Raw genomic sequence first — 19,013 nt, 5'->3', positions numbered from 1 at the left:
GTAACCCTTGTACGGTGACTTGAGCCTGACAAACAACAAGGGGGACCTGTCTACCGTAGCATCGAGAGACCCAGACATTCCAGCTCCTCCACTTTTCCACTTTTAACCGAGATCCTACGGTAAAACAAAATGTGGGAAACATGCACGAAACAAGGAAAAGCTCCGCATTGGAGCAGAGCTGACATTTGTTTTCTCTTTCCCCAGTCTTGGTGCCTCTTTTCCCCTGACTAGCCACCGCATGCCTTGAAAATGGGTCTTCTGGCTCAGTTATCCCATCAAGGGCCCGGGCTTCAACGATATCGAAAAATACAAAATCAACACATCATAGCATCATATCCCAATTAATACAGTGGCCTTGCCTTGAAGATGAAAGGTAAAAAGGAGAAGAAGAAGAAGAATGACTGAAAACTACGTAGATTACAAGATTGATGCTTATATACAAATACATTACTGTGTTGGTATTTCACGGTGGTTAATTCCTCCAATAGCTCCCTGTTTCCTCCGCCTTGTCGGTGTTCGTCTGAGCTTTTCTTGTTCGATAACCATCACCGCACCAGGGACGAACTCGACGCCCCGGTTTCTGCTGTTATGTCGAGTGTGAAGCCTGCGGTGGTTGTTGAGGTTGTCCCTCCGGTTGAACTGGCCTCTACCGCAGAACTCGCATGAGAAACGGTTCGGGCCCTCGCCGTGGTAGCTGCACAATCTATTAGTGATAATGAGGGTTACAACACGTCTACACACTTACGATTGCTTGTGTCTCTTGAGGTGCTCTTTACGCCTGAACGCCTTGTTGCAACCTGAATAGTCACAACTGCTCCAGACCGGATCCGCAGGGGTAGGGTCGGGCTTGATGGATCGTTTCCTTGGTCTTCGGGTCTGAGCATGTTGAAGCTCAGTCGTCTTGCGCTGAATCTCGTTCACCACCATCTGCCGAGGTCGAATTTGCCTTGGTGAAGTCGACTCGTGGACATAGTAGGGAGACTCTGACTGGTGGTCGATGTTGAGCACCTCGCAATTGCTCTGTGGGTAGGAGATCGGGCTGTCGCTAGCGCAGGACCAGGGTGAATAGATCTCAGTCGCCTCGAAACCCGAAGACATCTGGGTGGGTGTCATGACGAAGGAGGTAGCGCTAATGACAGCCGCAGGAGAGATTGGAAAGCAAGGACTCGATGGCGTTATCGAATCCATGGAGCCGTCATGTTCCATGTCTATCTCTCTGTAGTGCAAGCCCACGAACTCCTGCTTCATGGGCGTGTTTGGGGGACAGTCAGGAAAAGGGATATGCTCCGGTTTCGTCTCAACGACAGCGTCAAGCATAAAGTCGCCCACAGTCGAGCGAGGAGCCGCATCAACGCCGTGAGAGATATTGTAGGATCCGTCAGGTTCCAAGGCTGACAACTCATAGGGCGATGAAAATCGAGATGTAGGAGTGAAAGGGTCGTAAGAAGAAGAGGCAGAAGAGAAACTTGAGGTGTAAGGGTATGACATGGACTGAGTGTAACTGAAGCAGTTGTCCATATCCAATTGAAAGTCTGACTTGAATTGATGGGCCATTGTGAAGGGAGATGTTTTGGGTTCGATGAAAGAAGTAAAGTACCGTTCGTAGTCGGATATGAATTCTTCAAGACAAACAAGTGGATGAGAAGCAAGAATGTTTAGGATGCGTCCCAAGAGGGGTGAAAGGAATCTGATAAAACCAATGCACACATGACTCTTGCCGAGAATGCATCAACGGGCTTACCTTGAAGATATACCGTCAGATGGAATGAGTGCTGAGGGGACCGAGACATCCAACTCGTAAATCCACTCCTGAAAGATTGAAAAATGATGGTATCATTCAAAGGGAGCGAGATAGAGACATATGATCTGCCAGTGGGTTGATGGCCTGCAGACATTGAGCTCTCGCCTCTCGTCACCGGAGAGGTGGTGTCAAACCCATAACTTGGTCCAACAGTGGGTCTAGAATCACCATTTGAAAAAGAAATGGGTAGCGTTATCCGGTATGCTTGCCATTCTAGACAACTCCCGATCAGTGGACAGTGGCTAGGCATGCGGGTTTTGATACCACCTCTCCGGTGAGCAGAGTGAGAGTTTAACAAACAACCGGGTAATCTTGGAGTGGAATACGGTCGATTAAGCAGGGAGGTTTTAGTTCTCCACTGTGGGCTAGTTGATGCTCGAATAGCCTGATGTTTTGGATGGATTGATGTCAAGATACGTCAAGCTAGACCAGAGCAAGAAGCTTGATCTTGGCCCTGCATGAACTGGGGGGACTAGATCTGACGCGAACCTCTTCTATCTTCTCCCCGGCCTTATTAATACGCTAGGGCAACGACGGAACCTATCAAGATGTATCTCCGCGGGCGTCTGTAAGGGGGAAGTGAGAATGGGTGTTGTGCAAGTGGATGCCACATGGTTCTGTACCCGGCCCGCCCTCGGCTACACCCGAAGGAATGTGACATGAACTCGAAACAGATGTCGAAACGAAATTGCAGACTAAAACATGTGGCCATATGACGAGGCCATTTCGCTAACGGTATCCGAGAGTCGTTAGTTCGGCGTCGGGACCATAACAGGGTTGGCCCGTGTTGAGGGTTATGCCTCGCTTTAAAAGGGGGCTGGGAAGAGGGATATCCAACTTTATATAGGCAGGGGTTTCTCCCGTTCGAATCAGAGTCTCGTGTCTCTTTACCTTGACGTTACTCCAGCTTGCGGGCTAGGTATCTAGAGTTCGTCTGGAACCCTGTCTTCCCCACCAGCCAGCCACGAGGCGAAGGGAAAGATGCTGAACTAACGCAGGGGAAGATCAAAAGAGTTATAACTGCTGCTTCTTTATAGCCTAGGAATTAGCAGACCTTGCTGCTCTGATTCGTCGTTCAAGGTTACCTCCCTGCCTGTTACCACCCTCCAGGCCCGACCGGCTGGATCCGGCTGAGCCGGGTTAAGATGGCATGTCAGAGAGATTGTTTCCCCCTCAAGGTAGTTCGGTGGTTGGGCAGAGCTCGTTTTCATCTCAACTCGGACGTCCATCCAGAGTTTGGACACAGGATGCCACGTGGAACTACTGCACGTTCCCCCCTTCCAGGTTGGTTACAGTCAGGGGTCAGATCTTCTCGCATGCCAAAGCCAACCAATTCTGATATGGCTTTGAGACTGCGATGCACTTGTTACAAATTGGGTTGACAGCTCTCGGATGGACCACCTTCCACACTTGCTGGGGGACGGCAGTTGACAATCTTCTTCCTCAGCCTATCACCCTACTCCGAAAGGTGATTACTACCTTCTACCCCCACGGAGGCCTGAGGAGACTCCGCGAGGTATCTTATTCGGCTAGAGATGAAGCTTGGCACGGCCCCCTTGTCTAAATCTGTTGCCACGTTTTGCCTGACAGCGAAGGGCTCAGGACCGCTGAACCTACCCTCGTGCCGATGAACCGCATGCTTATTTTTCAATGATGTCTCCGTCATACACAAGATCAAAGAACGCACTAACCAACACATAGCAGCATTAAAACCCAATGCTGTAAAACACCCGTACATGAACAGAATATTTGAGAAATATCTGGCCGTGCCATCAAGAGAAATTTCTAATCGATGCTGAACTCAAAGCCCGTCACTCGCAAAACGGCGACTTGGTGGCAGCAGAACTGTCGTTAAGCCGCTTCGTCAAAAGCGAAAGATACCTTTCAAAAGGTACCACATGAAAGTCAGGTTATATCCTTTGCCACAAGAGCGCATAGCGCAGAGGCTTGCTCAAAACAGAGCTCTCGCTCAGCTGAGCAGCACATCTGCCCAAGACCCTCAAGAAGTTAGCACATGTACTTACGAAACTCGAATAACACAAAGAAGCAATTGAAATTCAAGAACGTAATCTGGGTTAGTCGGGGCTGTAGTCTTGGGAGACTTGAGAATCTACATGATGAAAGATATTGCTTTACGCAGGTTACAGGGTAACTTGTTCACGGAAAGGAAGTCTTAGAGAGATCTTATTAGCTGTACGAGAGTTCTTTGGTCGAAAGCAGACGCCTACATTTCATATCAAGGATTATTTCACTGCGTTAGTGTCTGAATAAGCAATAGACTTGGAAGGTGTGAAAGTAGGTAGCATTTGATCAAGTTGATGGAGGAGAGTATTGATCTCTTTGGCGTCTCCCCTTCTCCAGCCGAGTAGTTCATTTCAAAGCTAAAAGTGAGTGCCTCTATCAAGAATTATTCCTCCACACCCAAGAACTTTGTGATGTTTGTGACGGCTTCATTATCACCATCCACGGCATCAGAAAGCTCCTCGTTTACCCATCCCTCAGTCCACCCACCGGCAAAGTCGATGAGCCAGATATTGTTCTCTTGATCGACGACGACCTTAGACGCCTTGCCGTCACCCCAAACCACACCAAGCTCATGTAACTTATCTACCGTCTCGCGTATCTGATCCGACCACTTCTTCTTCAGCTCCTTTGGTATAGCTGAAATATCCATATCCCGTAGGGTGCTGCCGTAAGAACTTGATCGAACCCAATCGCGTAATAGACCGATGATCTCTCTTGAATCCGCAAATGTGACATATCCTTGGAGGCGAGGGACGCGGATATTCGCAGCAGGGCTCTTGCAAGTATTCCATATTTTTTGCATGGCGACCAGCTCTCGTTCAAGCCTTGGGTTTTCCAGCCCTTGGCTGTGAGCCTTACAGAGCATGGTTTGGGGCCCAACACGAGCCTTGCATACGGTGCCATAGCCGCTGACAAGAACTTCTTGGACATGAACGTCCCTGGATGAGTATCGGGGTATCGATTTGATGGTCTGGAATTTCATCACAACCTCAGGATTCGGCCCAGGATTGGGGACGGAAACCGACTCCTCTGGCTGGATAGGAAAGATGGTTGCCTTTCCATCGATGGTCTGGAGACGATAGTCGAGAGTCCCAGGGTACAGAAGTGAATGCAAATCCTTGCTGGGCGCGGTGTTGCTCAAGGGTGCAATTTGTGAGAAAGGGATTCGTCCAACATCAAGGATAACATCGTAGATTTGATCAGTGATGGCATCGTATTCTTCTTCGTCAGCAAAGATAGCCTCGTTCACGAGACGGATCATTCGATCCTCGAGGTTCTCTCCGGGTCGATTAGGGCTTGCAAAGAGGAACAAAGTGATTCGTGTGTGATTGTACTCAAAGGTGACGTCGGCGGATTCATCGTCACCACCGTTCATGCCAACGATTGTGAGCTCGACATCTTCTGTGGAGTCGACCATGGTTGAGCTGAAGGTGGATAGGTAAGGAGTTAAGTTGGCAACGATTGATGGATGCTCTTTTTATGCTCTACCACTGTAATGTACTAAACGACCATGCCGGAATACCGGGGTTGAGGTTGTCTCATAAATCAGGCACCGAAGTAACGAGGTAGTCTTCATAAGTAGTTGAGCAGATGCTTATATTCTTCTAGTCAACCCAATCAACTCCTTTCCATTAGTTTCTCTCCCTCGCAAGTAGTTCCTTTCGCAGCTGAGCCAGTGCCTCCAAAATGGTTGCCTGTCGGACCTGGTCCCGATCGCCTGGGAAATGGAACGGACCTAGTCCTCGGGCCTGTTCGGGGCTGGCGATACCGATAAACACCATGCCCACCGGCTTTCCGTCCTGTGAATCCGGCCCCGCAACACCCGTCGTACCGATACCCCATGTCGTTGGTGTGTCTGTGCTGGTTGCGGTCCGCGCACCAGCCGCCATCTGCTGAGCCACGTCTTCGTGAATGACGCCGTGCTGGGCAATGAGGCCTCCGTCCACCTTGAGGAGATGCTGCTTGAGAGGTGTCGCATAAGAGACGATACCGCCTCGGAAAACGGAGCTCGCTCCAGACACAGAGGTGATTGTTGCCATGATTCCTCCGCCGGTCAACGATTCAGCTACACCGACTGTCTCTCCGGCTTTCTTGAGGAGCCGGATCACGTCCGCAGCGACATCGCGGACGGTCTCGGAGGTTCGCTCGACGTACTTGGGCTCGACTGCCATGGTTGAAAAGAGATGAAGTGGAGGGTGGTGTCGAAGGATTGTGCTGACGGTGGAGAAGCGATATTTGAGCATTTTTGACTCGATCAGGCAGCAGGCTGTCGGTTGCCTTGCTGTCCGCCTTGTGATTTGGCGCATTCGATGGGCCAGCGTGGTACCAGCTGACTCACTTGCAGTGAAGATCCTTGTTCGCTGGCAAGCCACGATAAGAAGGGGCTGAGTTCTAGAGCTGTTTGGCGTGTGATTGGCAAATAGATACGGTCTGCATTCGTTTCTTGAGGCAACCTTTCCCCTGACATCTCACTGCATGAGGCTGTCGCCCGGTTTGTTGAGTGATAATGTAGATATATTCTGTAAGAAATGCCCAATTTTGTCGATTGCCGAGCACGACATCTTGACTGTTTGACCGCCATGTCCAACGTCTGCTTGCAATGTCGCTATTACCCCAAAGACCCGACACATACCTTTTGTTGCAAAGATTGCGCTAGAAAGGCTGCCAACAATGCCCCAAGCCTGATTGAGATTCCAAGTGACCATGTCATGTACCTCAACGGTATGTCCCTATCTCTGGCTGTGTATTCTCAAGCTCAGTAATTGTAGCCGCTTCCGCCTTTTACGAGGGCTGGAACGGAACGCCACCACCTATCCGGATCATCTACCTAGTCACCTGGACCCGAGAGTCTCGTAATGAGTTTGAGGTGTACCGGTATGACTCTTGCAAGTAAACATGTGTCACATCTCATTTGAGCATAGTGACCAAATCGAGAGCCGTGGAAACTTTATCGCCATGGGCAAGTATGCAGGCAACGAGCGGAAACGGTTCCGTGGTGCCGAGAGAGCTTGCACTATTGGCGAGGATGGCAACGCCACAATGTGCTACAACGGTGATTGTAAGCTTTGTGAGGCGCTTCGAGAAGGATTCAGACCATATCTGGACCTCAAACGCCGTACTGGATAGTAAGTGATCTCTATATCATTCCTTCAGTGACTGACTTGAATAGCCACGGCACCAGGCTAGGCCCTGGACTCTATTCAACCTACGACACGTCCAAGTAAGCGCATCATCCAGCTATATATGTTGTCGCTCACCTCAACAGGGCTGCAAAATACGCCATCAACAAAGTTCCCTCCCATGTCCATGCGTTGATGCTCTGCCGAGTCGTGCTAGGGAATTCGTACGTTACAGAGCACGAGATGCCTTATCTCCAACAACCGCCACATGGATATGACTCGGTCAGTTTATTGTAAGGAAATTGTCCACTTCTAACGAATGCAGGTTTACGCGAGGCCGGGGCCGTACAGTCAGTTCAACACGGATGAACGTGTTGTTTATACATCACGAGCCATGCGACCGGCGTATTTGATCATCTACTAGGCCTGGCTTAATCTTGGAACATGATTAACATGATTGTACGAATGAGGATGGGATGTTCATTGATACTCACATGGCGATGCTTTTGAGAAGGGAATGCATGAACATTTATGGAATAGTAACGCAGGAACTGAGTTAGCTTCGATGGCAACACCCATGGCCTTGTATAGCATTGCTACATTGGATTTTAATGACGGGATTAATTAATAACAGCTCTAATCTTCTGGTTGACGGCCTCTTTGGAGATATAATTGACTAAGAATAGGGAAATGAAGAAAGTACATCAAACCCATAGGTTCATCTAGACCAACACCACGTCCTCGTCCCTAATACCCTCCTTCGCGAACGGCGTTGTGATATTTTTTAGGCCTGTTACCCTGTCTGCAAAAAAGAAAATTCCGACACGCTTCCAGCAGCTTCTTCCATTGTTGGTCTCTGAACGGACTACTGAAAGCCCCGTGTACTGCCACATAGTTCTTCCATTGCCATAGTCGCCGTGCTTTTGCTTCCCAGAAGGCTGATATGAGTATTCTCTCCCGGCTCCCATATACCACGCTTCCTTCAACAACAAGATCATATATATATCGCTGGGAAGAGGACACCCAGGAGTCACACTGACATCGTCATGCACATATACCATGGCCATCTTTGGATCCCAGGCAGATTCTCCCAGCTCATGACGCCCAAATGGCAAGATTCGAAGAGTGTCGTCGTCCCACTGAAGCGTAGCTGGTACTTTTCGTGTTCTGAGTGTAATCGAGAGACCTTGGAAGTCATGGAAGAGAACATCCTGGTCTCTCCAAGGCCAGAATCCAAGCTTGGGATGATTGAATGATACTACTTGCGCCCGATAGGTTGCATGTCGTAGCTGTGTGTACATCTCCATGGTGATCTGGAAGCTCACGGCGTCTCGTTCTGAGAGAGGATCCGGAGTTCGAGGAACAGAAAACCAAGACCAGGAAGGGATATAATCCGGCCTGCTCTTCCACTCTTTCCGACAAAGCTCTCTTGTTTCCGGAGTGTGATCAATAGACCACAATAGTTGTAGGTCGGCAAACTCTTTCCACATTCCAGCGAGATATGTGAGTTTCGTCTTGTTCTGTATGGCCTTGGCCACCCCAGCAAAGGCTATGGCTCGATCTTTCTCGAACGTAAGGTCTCTTAGCCGGTATTCTTGAACCAGGCCATGCCACTGACCGTTGAATGTTTCAAACTGGTCAACACCATGGAGGATAGTCTCAAAACCCGAGAATATCGAGTAAAAGTCCTGCTTTGATCGGGATACATTGACTGGGTGTCCAAGTAGTTCGTCCTTAACCCCTTCGCAACACTCCCAGAGTAATCGAGGGCCTCCATAGTAAACGTTTCGCGGACAGAGAATTCGTTCTTGAAATACCCACCCTCGAGATAGTAGAGGCCAGAGGTCGTCTTGTGTCATGGATGCCCAGCCTGAGCCTATCCATCCAGGGGCGTTTTGAACCAGGACATATTTGGACGTCTTTCCGGTCTTTTGCTTGCCCTTTGTCTGCGAAAGCGTGGGCCATATCTTGCAAGGCAGGTCCAACCGAGGATCACGTAGAAATCTCTTCTGTCCTTCGTCGAGAGGGGGGTAGATGTATGATATGTTGCAGCTCGTCCGTCCATAAACGGATGCCATCTTGAGTGATTCCTTCTTCCAATCTTCCTCGGAGTCTTGGATGATGCACAATGAGTCGATCCAGATGTACCGAAAGCCCAAATACCTAGTGATTCGAATTGCATCCAGATACTTTGCGGGCAGTCCAGTCTCCGGAATCCTGGTTTTGAAGCTTTCCAGAAGGGCTTGCTTGAGCTGGGGGCATAACGACGGATCCTTACCCCAGCTGTGACTGAGTGTTGTATATCGCACACATTTGAGGACAGACGGTCTGCATTCTAGTTTTATAGTCCCGCCACTGACATCAAGGAAGCGGGAGGGTAGTTCGCCCTTCTGAGCTACCAAGCGGGAAAAGTTACCACACTTTGTGTGGCCATTAGCACAGCTGTCAAACCAACTCTTGACTTGTGCCAGCCCAGCCTCACTCTTAGATGAGATGGTGACAGAATCCCAGTCCAGCGTTCTCTCGTTGAGTTTCGGGTCTGAGTTTGGGTTAACAGGATCCCAGCTTTGGCACAAAATACTCACAGGAAGGCGGAAGGACATATATCTCACTGCGGCCACCAGGCTTTTTGAGTAGATCCTCGTGCTCACAAACAGCTGCGAAGAATATGACAACCGTGCCAAATCGTCCCCTATCGTTGGTAAGCTGTCGTGTCTTTTTAACTGCGCTGGTCACCTACATTGGGCGACGTTGACCAGATGTTTCTGTCCCTGCGTGCGCCGGCGGATCTAAATCCCTCGCATGAATCTTAAGTATGAGGCGTTCCTTTGGATTACGCGGACGACTGAAGTTGTTTTTCAACAGGTCACCCATGCAGTTGATCCATAACAGGGCGCAGAGATGACACCCACTCAAGTAGCCAGATTTCAGCTCATCCGCAGCGCAAAAATGCACAGTTTCGGTCGTCCCAGGTATAACCCCAACTTCTTCAGCCATATCCTTCAGGAGCTGAGACTCGCTTGTGAGTTTGTCGCATCTTGGACAGAGCTGATGAAGGGGGAGTGTGGTATCCTCGGATACGAGACGTTCGTAACGATCGTGGTGAAGTGAGGCCATAGCTCGTGATGTTCAGGTGTGCCAACGATGTTTTCTTCATGAAATCTGACAGTTGCATGAACATTGCTTTCTTTGACCATGTTTCGGTGAGCTTCAATCTTGCTTTTTATAAAGAACGAATCCCTCCAAGTATTCCAACCCGCAGATCTTCAATACCCGCACGAACCATCAGCCAATGCACCGTCGCCTCTAAGCGCCGATGGGCAGCCACCAGCGGCTAGGTCTGCAGACTCTCTTACGAAACTGAACAAACCTTCAAGTCTCGGCCAGACTCGAACAGTAAATGGTTATCCTGCCTCGTGATTCGTCCGTTCAATGCCCCTTAAACCGTCTTCTTGGTCCGATCCACACTGCCAACTTTTCCAAAGGCTCCCAACACAGTCAGCCATCGATTCACATTGAGAAACGCGCTCACGCCGACATTTCCCCAGGTCATGTCATTCCAAGAGCCAACGTCCCAGAAATACTCGGGGCCAGCTCTATAGATGGCGTAGATGTGGCCAAAGTCGGCGAATCCAACCGCAACCAGGTATCCAATGGCAATCTCACGATGTTGGGTCCAGCAGCAGATGAGAGCTATCGGTGCTAGCAACAGCAACACATTTGCCATCTGCCAGGACAAGGCTACTGCTTGAGGTGTAAAGTGGTCGTCTGTTGCAGCGAAAAAGGGGGCCTGGTCGGCGAAATATTTGAATGGGTCCATGAGAAAGTTTACATATGCCCAGACGCTATTTAATCAGCAAAGAAGATTATTGTTTGGCAGAGACTTACAGCATTGCGGGCTCAATGACGCCAAAGAGCGCCAACGGCCAAGTGGGAAGACAGGACGTCATGGTGGAGCTGTAATAGGTACTGGGGTTTGAGATGATGCAAAGAACAAGTCCAGGGGTGCTGAAGGAGGAGATTGTTAGCGAATCTCACTGCCTGATAATTGCAATTGAATAAAAAACAAAGCGATTGCAATCGGGTCCGTGGCTGATAGTAAGCGCTAGTGATGGTCAGTCAACAGCATGCAATCCGAAGAGGTTTGAATTTTTGCCGAGTCTTGCAAAAAAAAGTGTTGAGGTTGTACCGAGTTTGACTGCAACTAACATTTCTCGAAGGGATTAGCTACATGAATTGGACCAACAAGAGAAGCAATAGTGTCAGGTTGACGACAGTCCCGCGTTTGAGTTATGGACTACTCCCCGATCACCGGCTGATCTCGGCGCTCATGAATCCTTCGCACTGCTTACCGTAATCGAGATGAACTCCGCTTTTCGGCACCGAATATCGCAAAAGCTTGTCGTTTTAAGGGAGATGGTATTCTGCTCCATAATAACCCCTATTTACAAGAGCGATAACACTAAAATAACAGACAAAGGAAAGATCATGTCTTGGATGTCATCCTATCACAGGCTCTATCCTGCGCAAGGGATCGATACCGAGAAAGAATATCCGTCTTTGCCAGATCTGATTGATCCATGTACTGGAAATGGGATGCCAATGCAGTCCCCAATATCACAACAGCTGTAACCATTAGTACAAGCCATGAGTCTGGCGGCTTACTTACGTCGTCTCAATGTATTTGGAAGATCTAGAACGATCATGTCCTCGTCGCCTCGATTCCCGGGCCAGTGACCAACATCGTTGTCGAGGATATCGTTGGCATAGACACACATAAAGTTGATCCGTATGCGATCCCCATGCATCGTCCAAGGCTTTTCGAACTTGTAAAGATCCAGAGTATCCTTCTCGATATTCTCAAACAGTGAATAGTGCATCTGGGAAGCGATAGCCCAACTCTTGTAACTGTCACCCCAGACAGCATATGTAAGCTGGTGAACCGGAGTCTGCCACATCATCTTCTCATCTTCAACTCTCAGCCACCTAACGTTCTCATGCTCGGGCGGGGGACGCATAGGATTCCAGACAGTGTCGTTGGGACCGTTCCAATGGGGATGCTTCGAGGGCTTCCAGAAATCGCTGACATTCGTTACGTGGTCTGGCTTTTCGAGTTCGGGTAGATATGGGTGAAGGGCTCCCATGCGGTAGTGCATGAAGCCGAGTGGAGGGTTGTTGATGATGTTTCCAGAGACGACGAATGTGTCTGGGTTTTCGATCTTGTGGGTGACAAGCTTGGGGATGGCACCGTCCTCGATCCAGAGCTTGGCTAGTTAGCATTGCATGTAAGGATGATTCGACACTTACAATATCATCATCAATCTTGACGTAGTACTTGTCACGCTCCAGATGCTGCCAAGCTTTCCAGTATGTGTACGTTGCCAGGTGTCCTTCGGGTATCAGCAGTTTGTGTCGTGTCGGGTTGCTGGCGACTATTTCGTCTAGATAAAAGAGATCATCCTGATTCTTTGTATTGACAACCCAGAGGACTTCGTCAAGCCAACCTCCGTTGTCTACCAAGTTTCGCTGCAGGGGTTAACTCAGTCCATGGCGTCTTTGCTATACTCACTTCTATGTAACACCTCATACTTTCCACTCTGCTCTTGCGGCCGTAAAAGACCAGCCCGCTCACGGTGACATTCGGTTTCACAAGCGCATCTGGCGGAGGCACGTTTTCTGGCCGTGTAACTTCCCACTCCCTGGGAAAGGAAAGGAGAGTTTGTATGAGAAACCCGGTAAATGAAAGTAAACAGCAGACAGAGAGGGCAAGTCTCAAAAGCCTGTGGCGATCTTGCAACCGCAAAAGCATCCCCATCTTGACGTGGCGTGGAGAGAACGAGAAACAACCAGGGAGCCACGTTCATTTATCAAACAATCGACAAGGGTACAGTATAGAGCACAAAGAAAGGCAAAATTTGGACACTGGCTGTTGTGGTGGTCCAGTCTCAGTTATTCCGGAGCCACTGCTTCCGTACACGAGTTGGTATGTGCGGCGCTGCCACACGCCAGGATCGGTACCATGTGGCACAGCTGTCTTGTGCGACATTTGGCCAGGTTCTCTAGTCACGGGGGCGTTGCTTGATGGAGCGTAGTGACTGTTCGCAACCCGCATTCTCGTTTAAGCCATCTTCCTGACGCGTCTTGAAGTGGGGTGAGTTGCGAACCCTTGATACGAGACGGCGAGTTAAGGGTCGCTCTGGTGACCATTTTGGTTCTAGACCTTTACTTGCCGGGATTGCGGTTCGTATTCCTTCATGTCTCGTATAGAACAACCCAATTCTGGCATCGCAAATCCCCACGTGGCAGGGCCGCATCCTGCGCCGTGAGCTGAGATCCGGTGTCCCGGATATTGACGTTGATCCTCCAGCAGTCAGGATGGTGCTCCACCAACAGGTACATCCGTTGCTTGGCGTCCGCATCCGGAGCAGATCACAGAGTTTGCCAACGATTATACTTTGTTTCTCCACCGTTGGCTGAACGGATCAGGAACCGGGCTGAATGCCAAGGTGGCGTTTCACAAGGCTATTAAACCATTGCGTTGAACAAAGCCGAAAGAGTTGCACAGCTGCGCCATGACTGACATTCAGACAGCCAATTTCTTGTGTTTCGGGAGGGCGTGGAACTGTGGCTTTTGGCTCCCTCAATCACGAAATACCCGGCTAATTAAAAGCAAGCCTCTTTCTTTGTTTGCCTCATGCATCGGCTACAGAGTTTGCCTCCATCTCCTCATTGTCTTTAGTTGCCGGTTTGAGGCATTCCCTCTTTTGGGAAGTGGGGTGCTTCTTATCCAGTCACAAGAGGGCGTTATCATCACCCTCTGAAAACATTGACGAAGCACCTTCCAACAACATTCACTTGGATAAAACGGCGGTTTGATGAATTGAACTTGTTTCTTTGTAGATATCTTCAATCAAGTGTCAATCTTGTTCCAGGATCTGCCCAAAATGGCCACCCGTGTGTCCCTCCTACATGTTCAATGCCGAGCAGCCAGAGCCTCGGCGAGGCATCCTATCACTCTAATGTCCTACCAACGGAGGAATATTGCGACCCGAGACATGACGGCCAAGGACTTTGAAAAGCTCAAGGTCGACAAATCCCGAATGATGGATACTCTTCACCATACATGCTCATGGGGAACTGGACTTAGATGGGGGAGGTAAGTGTGATCTCAGACGAGCGAATGACTCTAACAAGACATAGCAACCCTACGGACACAGGCATGTCCCGTCTGACTCTCTCAGACGACGACAAAAAGGTCCGTGACTGGTTCATCGAGACAACAAAGTCCCTTGGCTGCAAGATTACCGTCGACGCCATTGGAAACATCTTTGCTGTTCGTCCTGGTCGTCAAGATGGGCCTCCTACTCTGGCGGGCTCCCACCTGGACACTCAACCAACAGGTGGTAGATATGATGGTATCCTGGGTGTAACGGCTGGAATTGAAATGCTCAAGTTGCTTCAACAGCACAACGTTGAGACTGAGTTTCCCGTGGGAGTTGTCAACTGGACAAAGTAAGTCACCAGACCCGATACATCCATTTCTAACAAGTGTAGTGAGGAGGGTGCTCGATTCCCCATCAGCATGATGGCTTCTGGTGTTTGGGCTGGGGCGACTCCCCTTGAAAAGGCTCACAACACCAAAGAGGTCGGCGGAGATGCGACAGTCAAGTCTGAACTGGAGAGAATCGGATACTTGGGCCATACTCCCGCCAGCTACAAAGCCACTCCCATCGGTGCTCATTTTGAGCTTCATATAGAGCAGGGCCCTATTCTTGAGCGGGCAAAGAAGAATATTGGTGTTGTTCAAGGTGTTCAGGCTTACAGGTGGTTCAAAATCGACGTCCAAGGACGAGGTGAGTAGTCCATTCCAATCCCAACAAAGCTGACAGGTTAGACGCACACACTGGCTCTACCCCCCTGACCGATCGAGCTGACGCTCTTCTTCTGGCTTCTCGACTCATCACACACTCTCACCGTCTTGCCACAAAACACAACGCCCTGGCTTCGACGGGTATCCTCAATCTTACCCCTGGCAGTACCAACACGATCCCCGGACATGTCAGCTTCACCATGGATATCAGAGCGCCCGCTGATGAGACTGTGGAACTAGTTGAAAAGGAGATGAAGCGAGACTTTGACCTCCTCGCTCAGGGCATCGATGTTGATGGACTTCTCGCCGGTTCAACTCCAAGCTTGCCCCTGTCCTTGACCTGGCAGACTGACACCATTTCTACGGCGACCAAGTTCCACCCAGACTGCATCCAGGCAGTTCGAGAGTCTGCCGAGTCTGTTCTCGGAACCAAGGATGGCATGATTGATATCTCTAGCGGTGCTGGCCACGACAGCGTTCACACGAGCAAGCACTGTCCTACCACCATGATATTTATCCCCTGCAAGGGAGGTGTCAGTCATAACCCGGAAGAGTATTCGACTTCAGAGGAATGTGCTATTGGGGCTGAAGTTTTATGCCAGGCTGTATTGCGATATGATCAGAAGAGGCGCTAGAATGGGCATCAGATAGATGAGAATTCCGGTGATTTGGGGGACTATCAGCACCAAACGCCTCGATAATTATACAAATTGGGTTTTAGAGGCTTCAATTATTCCGTGATTCATTGTTTGATAGCCATATAACTCACTGGAGGAAGTGAAGGACCAACTTCTTGTATCCAGATATGCTCTCAATCAACTCTGGCACACGAATAAACTCATCCGGTCCATGTGCTACCAGGATAGATCCTGGCCCGTACAAAACCCTCTTATCACAAAACTCATCCCTGAGTCGAGGTACGTCAGTTCCAAACGCCACTGGCGCAGCCTCGAAGCCGTCAATTTCCCAGTCAAGGAGTGCCTCGGGGTACTCAAAGACCCATTTCAGCTCAATATCCGGGTGCTTGGATACAATGTCTGCAACCTTGACCTTGATACCAGGCAGGTCCTTGACCATGCGGACTTCGCAGAGAGCTTTCGCGGATGGGGCGACGATATTGTGCTTCTCGCCTCCTTCCAGGGTTCCGATATTAAATGTAGAAGGACCAAGGAGATCAGATTCCGGCCAAGTTGCTGCAGAGAGGTCGTTGAGCACAGCTAGAAGAGCAGAAGTTGCGCTCTTTCCAAGATGGGGATACCCGGAATGACTGCTATGATCAGCCAGATGTTCAACAAATGCCCAGTGACTTACCAGGCGAAGCCCTTAGCAATGACTTCAAATGCCACTTGTCCCTTGTGTCCTTTGGCAAGTTTACTCTCTGTTGGTTCAGCAAAGATGCCAGATTCCCAGGTTAGACCCATATCATTGGCAGCAATCATTCCATGCCCGCCATTCTCCTCGCCAACCACGAACAATAGCCCAACATCTCCCTCTTTGAGTTTTCCTTCCTTTCTCAGCTCTTCAACAGCGACAATTTGAGCTGCTAGTGGCCCTAGGTCATCAGAAGACCCCCTTCCGCGGATAATGTCACCGTCAATGGTCAGTGGAATATGCGGTGGAACCGTGTCCATGTGTGCTGTGACGAGAATGCGTGTCTTGCGTGAGGAACCGAGATAAGCGTAGACATTGTGACGATCAGATCCTCGCGCAATAGGAATGCGCTCAACCGTGTATCCAAGGGCTTGGAGGTGCTGTTCCAAAAAGAGACCAATATCGAGTTCCAGCTCGCTAGTGCTGACAATCGACATAAGCGACTTGAGAAGGTCGACAACGGGATGATCCATTTGAGAAGCCATTTTTAGTATGATGAGTGTGAATGTCTGCATCATACAGAATATAAAAGGGCCCGAAATCTCGGGTCAAATGTCCGAAATCTCACGGATGAGCTCCGATCTTATGAGTCACGCTCCGCACGTCGCGCCATTTGCGGAGTTTCACCCAGTAGTAGCTCGATACGTGGTTTTCATTATTAATGCCGTTGATTCCTTCTGGAAGGTCAAACTTTGGACCCGCTACCCCAGGCCAGTCAGGGAATCTGGGGAGATGCGTCATTGAATACTATCCTGTCCATTGGCTGCCCCTATTTCATTATATCTCATTATCCCTCAATAGACCGCCCAACTATATTCCTCTAGGCAGCAACATGACAAAAAGGTCTCAAGGCCATTGGCTCCGGTGAGAGATTGAGGACGAATCCTCTGTAAAGGAGAATGTTAGAACGCCGTGTCCAATGTGCAGGCACTCCCATCCATCCCCTACGTGCTCATGATCTCCATCATTCTCAAACTCGACACGCACACCAATTGCTTGTGGTGCTCTCCAAGAGGCCAAGTTTGGGGCGGCCTGAAAACAAAGCACAGATGGCTTGACTGCAAGCACGCTATCATCAAGGTTTTTGCGGCACTCACCAACTGCGCGGAGTCCCCCGTTTTCATATTGGAAAATAAGACCTCGGCATAAACCTGTTTCCTTATCGTAGAACCCGCAGATAGACTGAATGCCTTCCAAGGGAGCCCATGAAAAGTAAGCATCGTCTACATCAGGTCTGAAGTCCTGCATTGAGAACGGGGCTGGGAACCTGTCTCTTCCCGAGGTTCCATGGCGAGCCCCAAGGACCAGAATTGGCTGCTGTGCCAAAGGGTCTCCATAGATCAATGTAAGGGGAGTTCCATACCCTAGCAGGCTGTCTTGTGTAACGCGCTTCCCCAGTTGTCCTACAATGATTTCGCCAGCGAGGTTCAGGCGAGCCTAAGCAGTCAATATGCTGTTTTATCTGGTGAGACTAGTACTTACGAGTACGTTGAAACCGCGATCAGTTAAACGGCACCCAAGAACGGTGACTTGATTGTCTATAGATATGGGCATATAAATCCAGACGACCCGTCGACGGCTCTCACAGACCCGCCGATACTCATCCACTGCACTTGTGTCTCCAGGGCGATGGACATGGACTCCAACGAGTTTTCTAAAGAAAAGAAAAAGGAAACTCCAGAACGCCGACTCAGATCAAAGGCACAAAGGTGCCAGGGGCCAATTTGTACTGGAGCTAGGCTCCTAGGGTTAAGCAAAGTAGAAGGCACAGGAGGGCTATCTGTATTCCAGGTTAGGAGTCCCTGGACATTTCTGGGCAGACGTAAACGAAACATTTTGTCCTTTGAGAAGTGAGCCTATCAGAACTGATCAACGGAAGAAACAACCATACCTTGGCTTCGATATATATCTGGGAGGTGGCCACACGGATAACAAAGAACGCCAGCTTTTTAAATACCTTTCCTGTATAGGGAGGTGGGTTTTCGTGCCTTTCGATCTCGCAGATGCCATCATTATCGATGGTGATCCTAACGAAAGGTGGCGTTTGAGGTGACGGGTTCGGTATGGGGGGGCCTCCTCGTTTCCAGGACAAAACTCGGTTCAACAAGATTCTAGTGAATGGTCGTGGAGGCGGTAGGTTTGAAGCGAGGCCTATAACTGACACAGGCCTCCAGAACAGCTCATGGGAGAAATTTCGAATCGGCAGGGCAAGTTCTGGAGGAAGCCAGCCCAGTTGAGAAAGGCCCGCAATATCAGCTACCTTTTGGAGGGCTGAGGTCGACATGCCTTTCGGCAAGGCGGATGAGTTCTGCCTTGGGCCATGGTTTTCTATAGGAACCCAAGGTCCAAAGTCGATCCACGGCCTCATTCTTTTCTAGGCCAAGAACTTCCTTGGAGCATGTGATGAAGATGCTGTAGCAATCGTAATGGACAGTGACGAACTCGGGTGCGGTGGCACAGCTTCTGCACCCAGCACGGCGACATAGACCAAGCCCACATGTTATCGTCCACACGTCGTGCCGAGGGAATAAGAATGGCGGAATAGTCCCTTGGTAAGTAGTGGAATCATCGTTTCCATACACTACCGCTGTTAGCACAAAGAACAGGTCAGTGGTGGAAGCTGTTTACACGTAACAACTCTTTCGCCCTTGAATACGACGTCTCCGCAAGCACTGCATCTCGGCTGGAGTGGGAGATGTTTGTATCCCATCTTGGGCACATGCAAGAGTTGAATGCTGACGGTGAGTTGACATTTCTGTGGGGGTTGGAGCTGACAGTCGATTCTCCAACAGGAGTAATGCTAAGCGACAGCTACCGGGGACGGAGA

General features: G+C 49.8%; 9 protein-coding genes across 9 annotated transcripts; 2 read left to right on the top strand and 7 right to left on the bottom strand.

Annotated features, from left to right (window-relative positions):
• Positions 1-447: 447 nt before the first annotated feature.
• On the bottom strand, positions 448-1,554 carry NCS57_00992500 (uncharacterized protein; the record flags this gene model as incomplete). The annotated part of the gene is made up of 2 exons (XM_053059684.1): positions 448-694; positions 746-1,554. The coding sequence occupies 2 exons, from the start codon at positions 1,552-1,554 to the stop codon at positions 448-450; spliced, it is 1,056 nt and encodes a 351-aa protein (XP_052910078.1).
• A 2,654-nt stretch (positions 1,555-4,208) lies between these two features.
• Positions 4,209-5,243, bottom strand: NCS57_00992400 (Protein kinase domain-containing protein; the record flags this gene model as incomplete). Its single annotated transcript, XM_053059683.1, has 1 exon — positions 4,209-5,243. One exon carries the CDS (start codon positions 5,241-5,243, stop codon positions 4,209-4,211), a length of 1,035 nt encoding a protein of 344 aa, XP_052910077.1.
• Positions 5,244-5,457: 214 nt separating this feature from the next.
• NCS57_00992300 (CinA domain-containing protein) lies at positions 5,458-5,997 on the bottom strand (the record flags this gene model as incomplete). Its single annotated transcript, XM_053059682.1, has 1 exon — positions 5,458-5,997. The coding sequence occupies one exon, from the start codon at positions 5,995-5,997 to the stop codon at positions 5,458-5,460; it is 540 nt and encodes a 179-aa protein (XP_052910076.1).
• Positions 5,998-6,405: 408 nt separating this feature from the next.
• On the top strand, positions 6,406-7,369 carry NCS57_00992200 (PARP catalytic domain-containing protein; the record flags this gene model as incomplete). The annotated part of the gene is made up of 6 exons (XM_053059681.1): positions 6,406-6,547; positions 6,595-6,700; positions 6,748-6,951; positions 6,996-7,046; positions 7,092-7,227; positions 7,271-7,369. The coding sequence occupies 6 exons, from the start codon at positions 6,406-6,408 to the stop codon at positions 7,367-7,369; spliced, it is 738 nt and encodes a 245-aa protein (XP_052910075.1).
• A 298-nt stretch (positions 7,370-7,667) lies between these two features.
• On the bottom strand, positions 7,668-9,819 carry NCS57_00992100 (HET domain-containing protein; the record flags this gene model as incomplete). The annotated part of the gene is made up of 3 exons (XM_053059680.1): positions 7,668-9,484; positions 9,531-9,637; positions 9,686-9,819. The coding sequence occupies 3 exons, from the start codon at positions 9,817-9,819 to the stop codon at positions 7,668-7,670; spliced, it is 2,058 nt and encodes a 685-aa protein (XP_052910074.1).
• A 565-nt stretch (positions 9,820-10,384) lies between these two features.
• NCS57_00992000 (uncharacterized protein) lies at positions 10,385-10,910 on the bottom strand (the record flags this gene model as incomplete). Its single annotated transcript, XM_053059679.1, has 2 exons — positions 10,834-10,910; positions 10,385-10,790 (listed from the first exon to the last, which is right to left on the bottom strand). Exons 1-2 carry the CDS (start codon positions 10,893-10,895, stop codon positions 10,385-10,387), a joined length of 468 nt encoding a protein of 155 aa, XP_052910073.1. The 5' UTR covers positions 10,896-10,910.
• A 521-nt stretch (positions 10,911-11,431) lies between these two features.
• NCS57_00991900 (uncharacterized protein) lies at positions 11,432-12,760 on the bottom strand (the record flags this gene model as incomplete). Its single annotated transcript, XM_053059678.1, has 4 exons — positions 11,432-11,571; positions 11,615-12,209; positions 12,253-12,471; positions 12,515-12,760. 4 exons carry the CDS (start codon positions 12,758-12,760, stop codon positions 11,432-11,434), a joined length of 1,200 nt encoding a protein of 399 aa, XP_052910072.1.
• Positions 12,761-13,889: 1,129 nt separating this feature from the next.
• Positions 13,890-15,450, top strand: NCS57_00991800 (uncharacterized protein; the record flags this gene model as incomplete). The annotated part of the gene is made up of 4 exons (XM_053059677.1): positions 13,890-14,101; positions 14,146-14,457; positions 14,500-14,798; positions 14,840-15,450. 4 exons carry the CDS (start codon positions 13,890-13,892, stop codon positions 15,448-15,450), a joined length of 1,434 nt encoding a protein of 477 aa, XP_052910071.1.
• A 130-nt stretch (positions 15,451-15,580) lies between these two features.
• On the bottom strand, positions 15,581-16,671 carry NCS57_00991700 (M20-dimer domain-containing protein; the record flags this gene model as incomplete). The annotated part of the gene is made up of 2 exons (XM_053059676.1): positions 15,581-16,082; positions 16,127-16,671. 2 exons carry the CDS (start codon positions 16,669-16,671, stop codon positions 15,581-15,583), a joined length of 1,047 nt encoding a protein of 348 aa, XP_052910070.1.
• Positions 16,672-19,013: the final 2,342 nt, after the last annotated feature.

Source organism: Fusarium keratoplasticum, chromosome 8, assembly GCF_025433545.1.
Source record: "Fusarium keratoplasticum isolate Fu6.1 chromosome 8, whole genome shotgun sequence".
In the NCBI taxonomy this organism is placed as follows: domain Eukaryota; kingdom Fungi; phylum Ascomycota; class Sordariomycetes; order Hypocreales; family Nectriaceae; genus Fusarium; species Fusarium keratoplasticum.
Note: the sequence above shows the minus strand (reverse complement) of the source record. Positions and strands in the feature narration are given on the sequence as shown.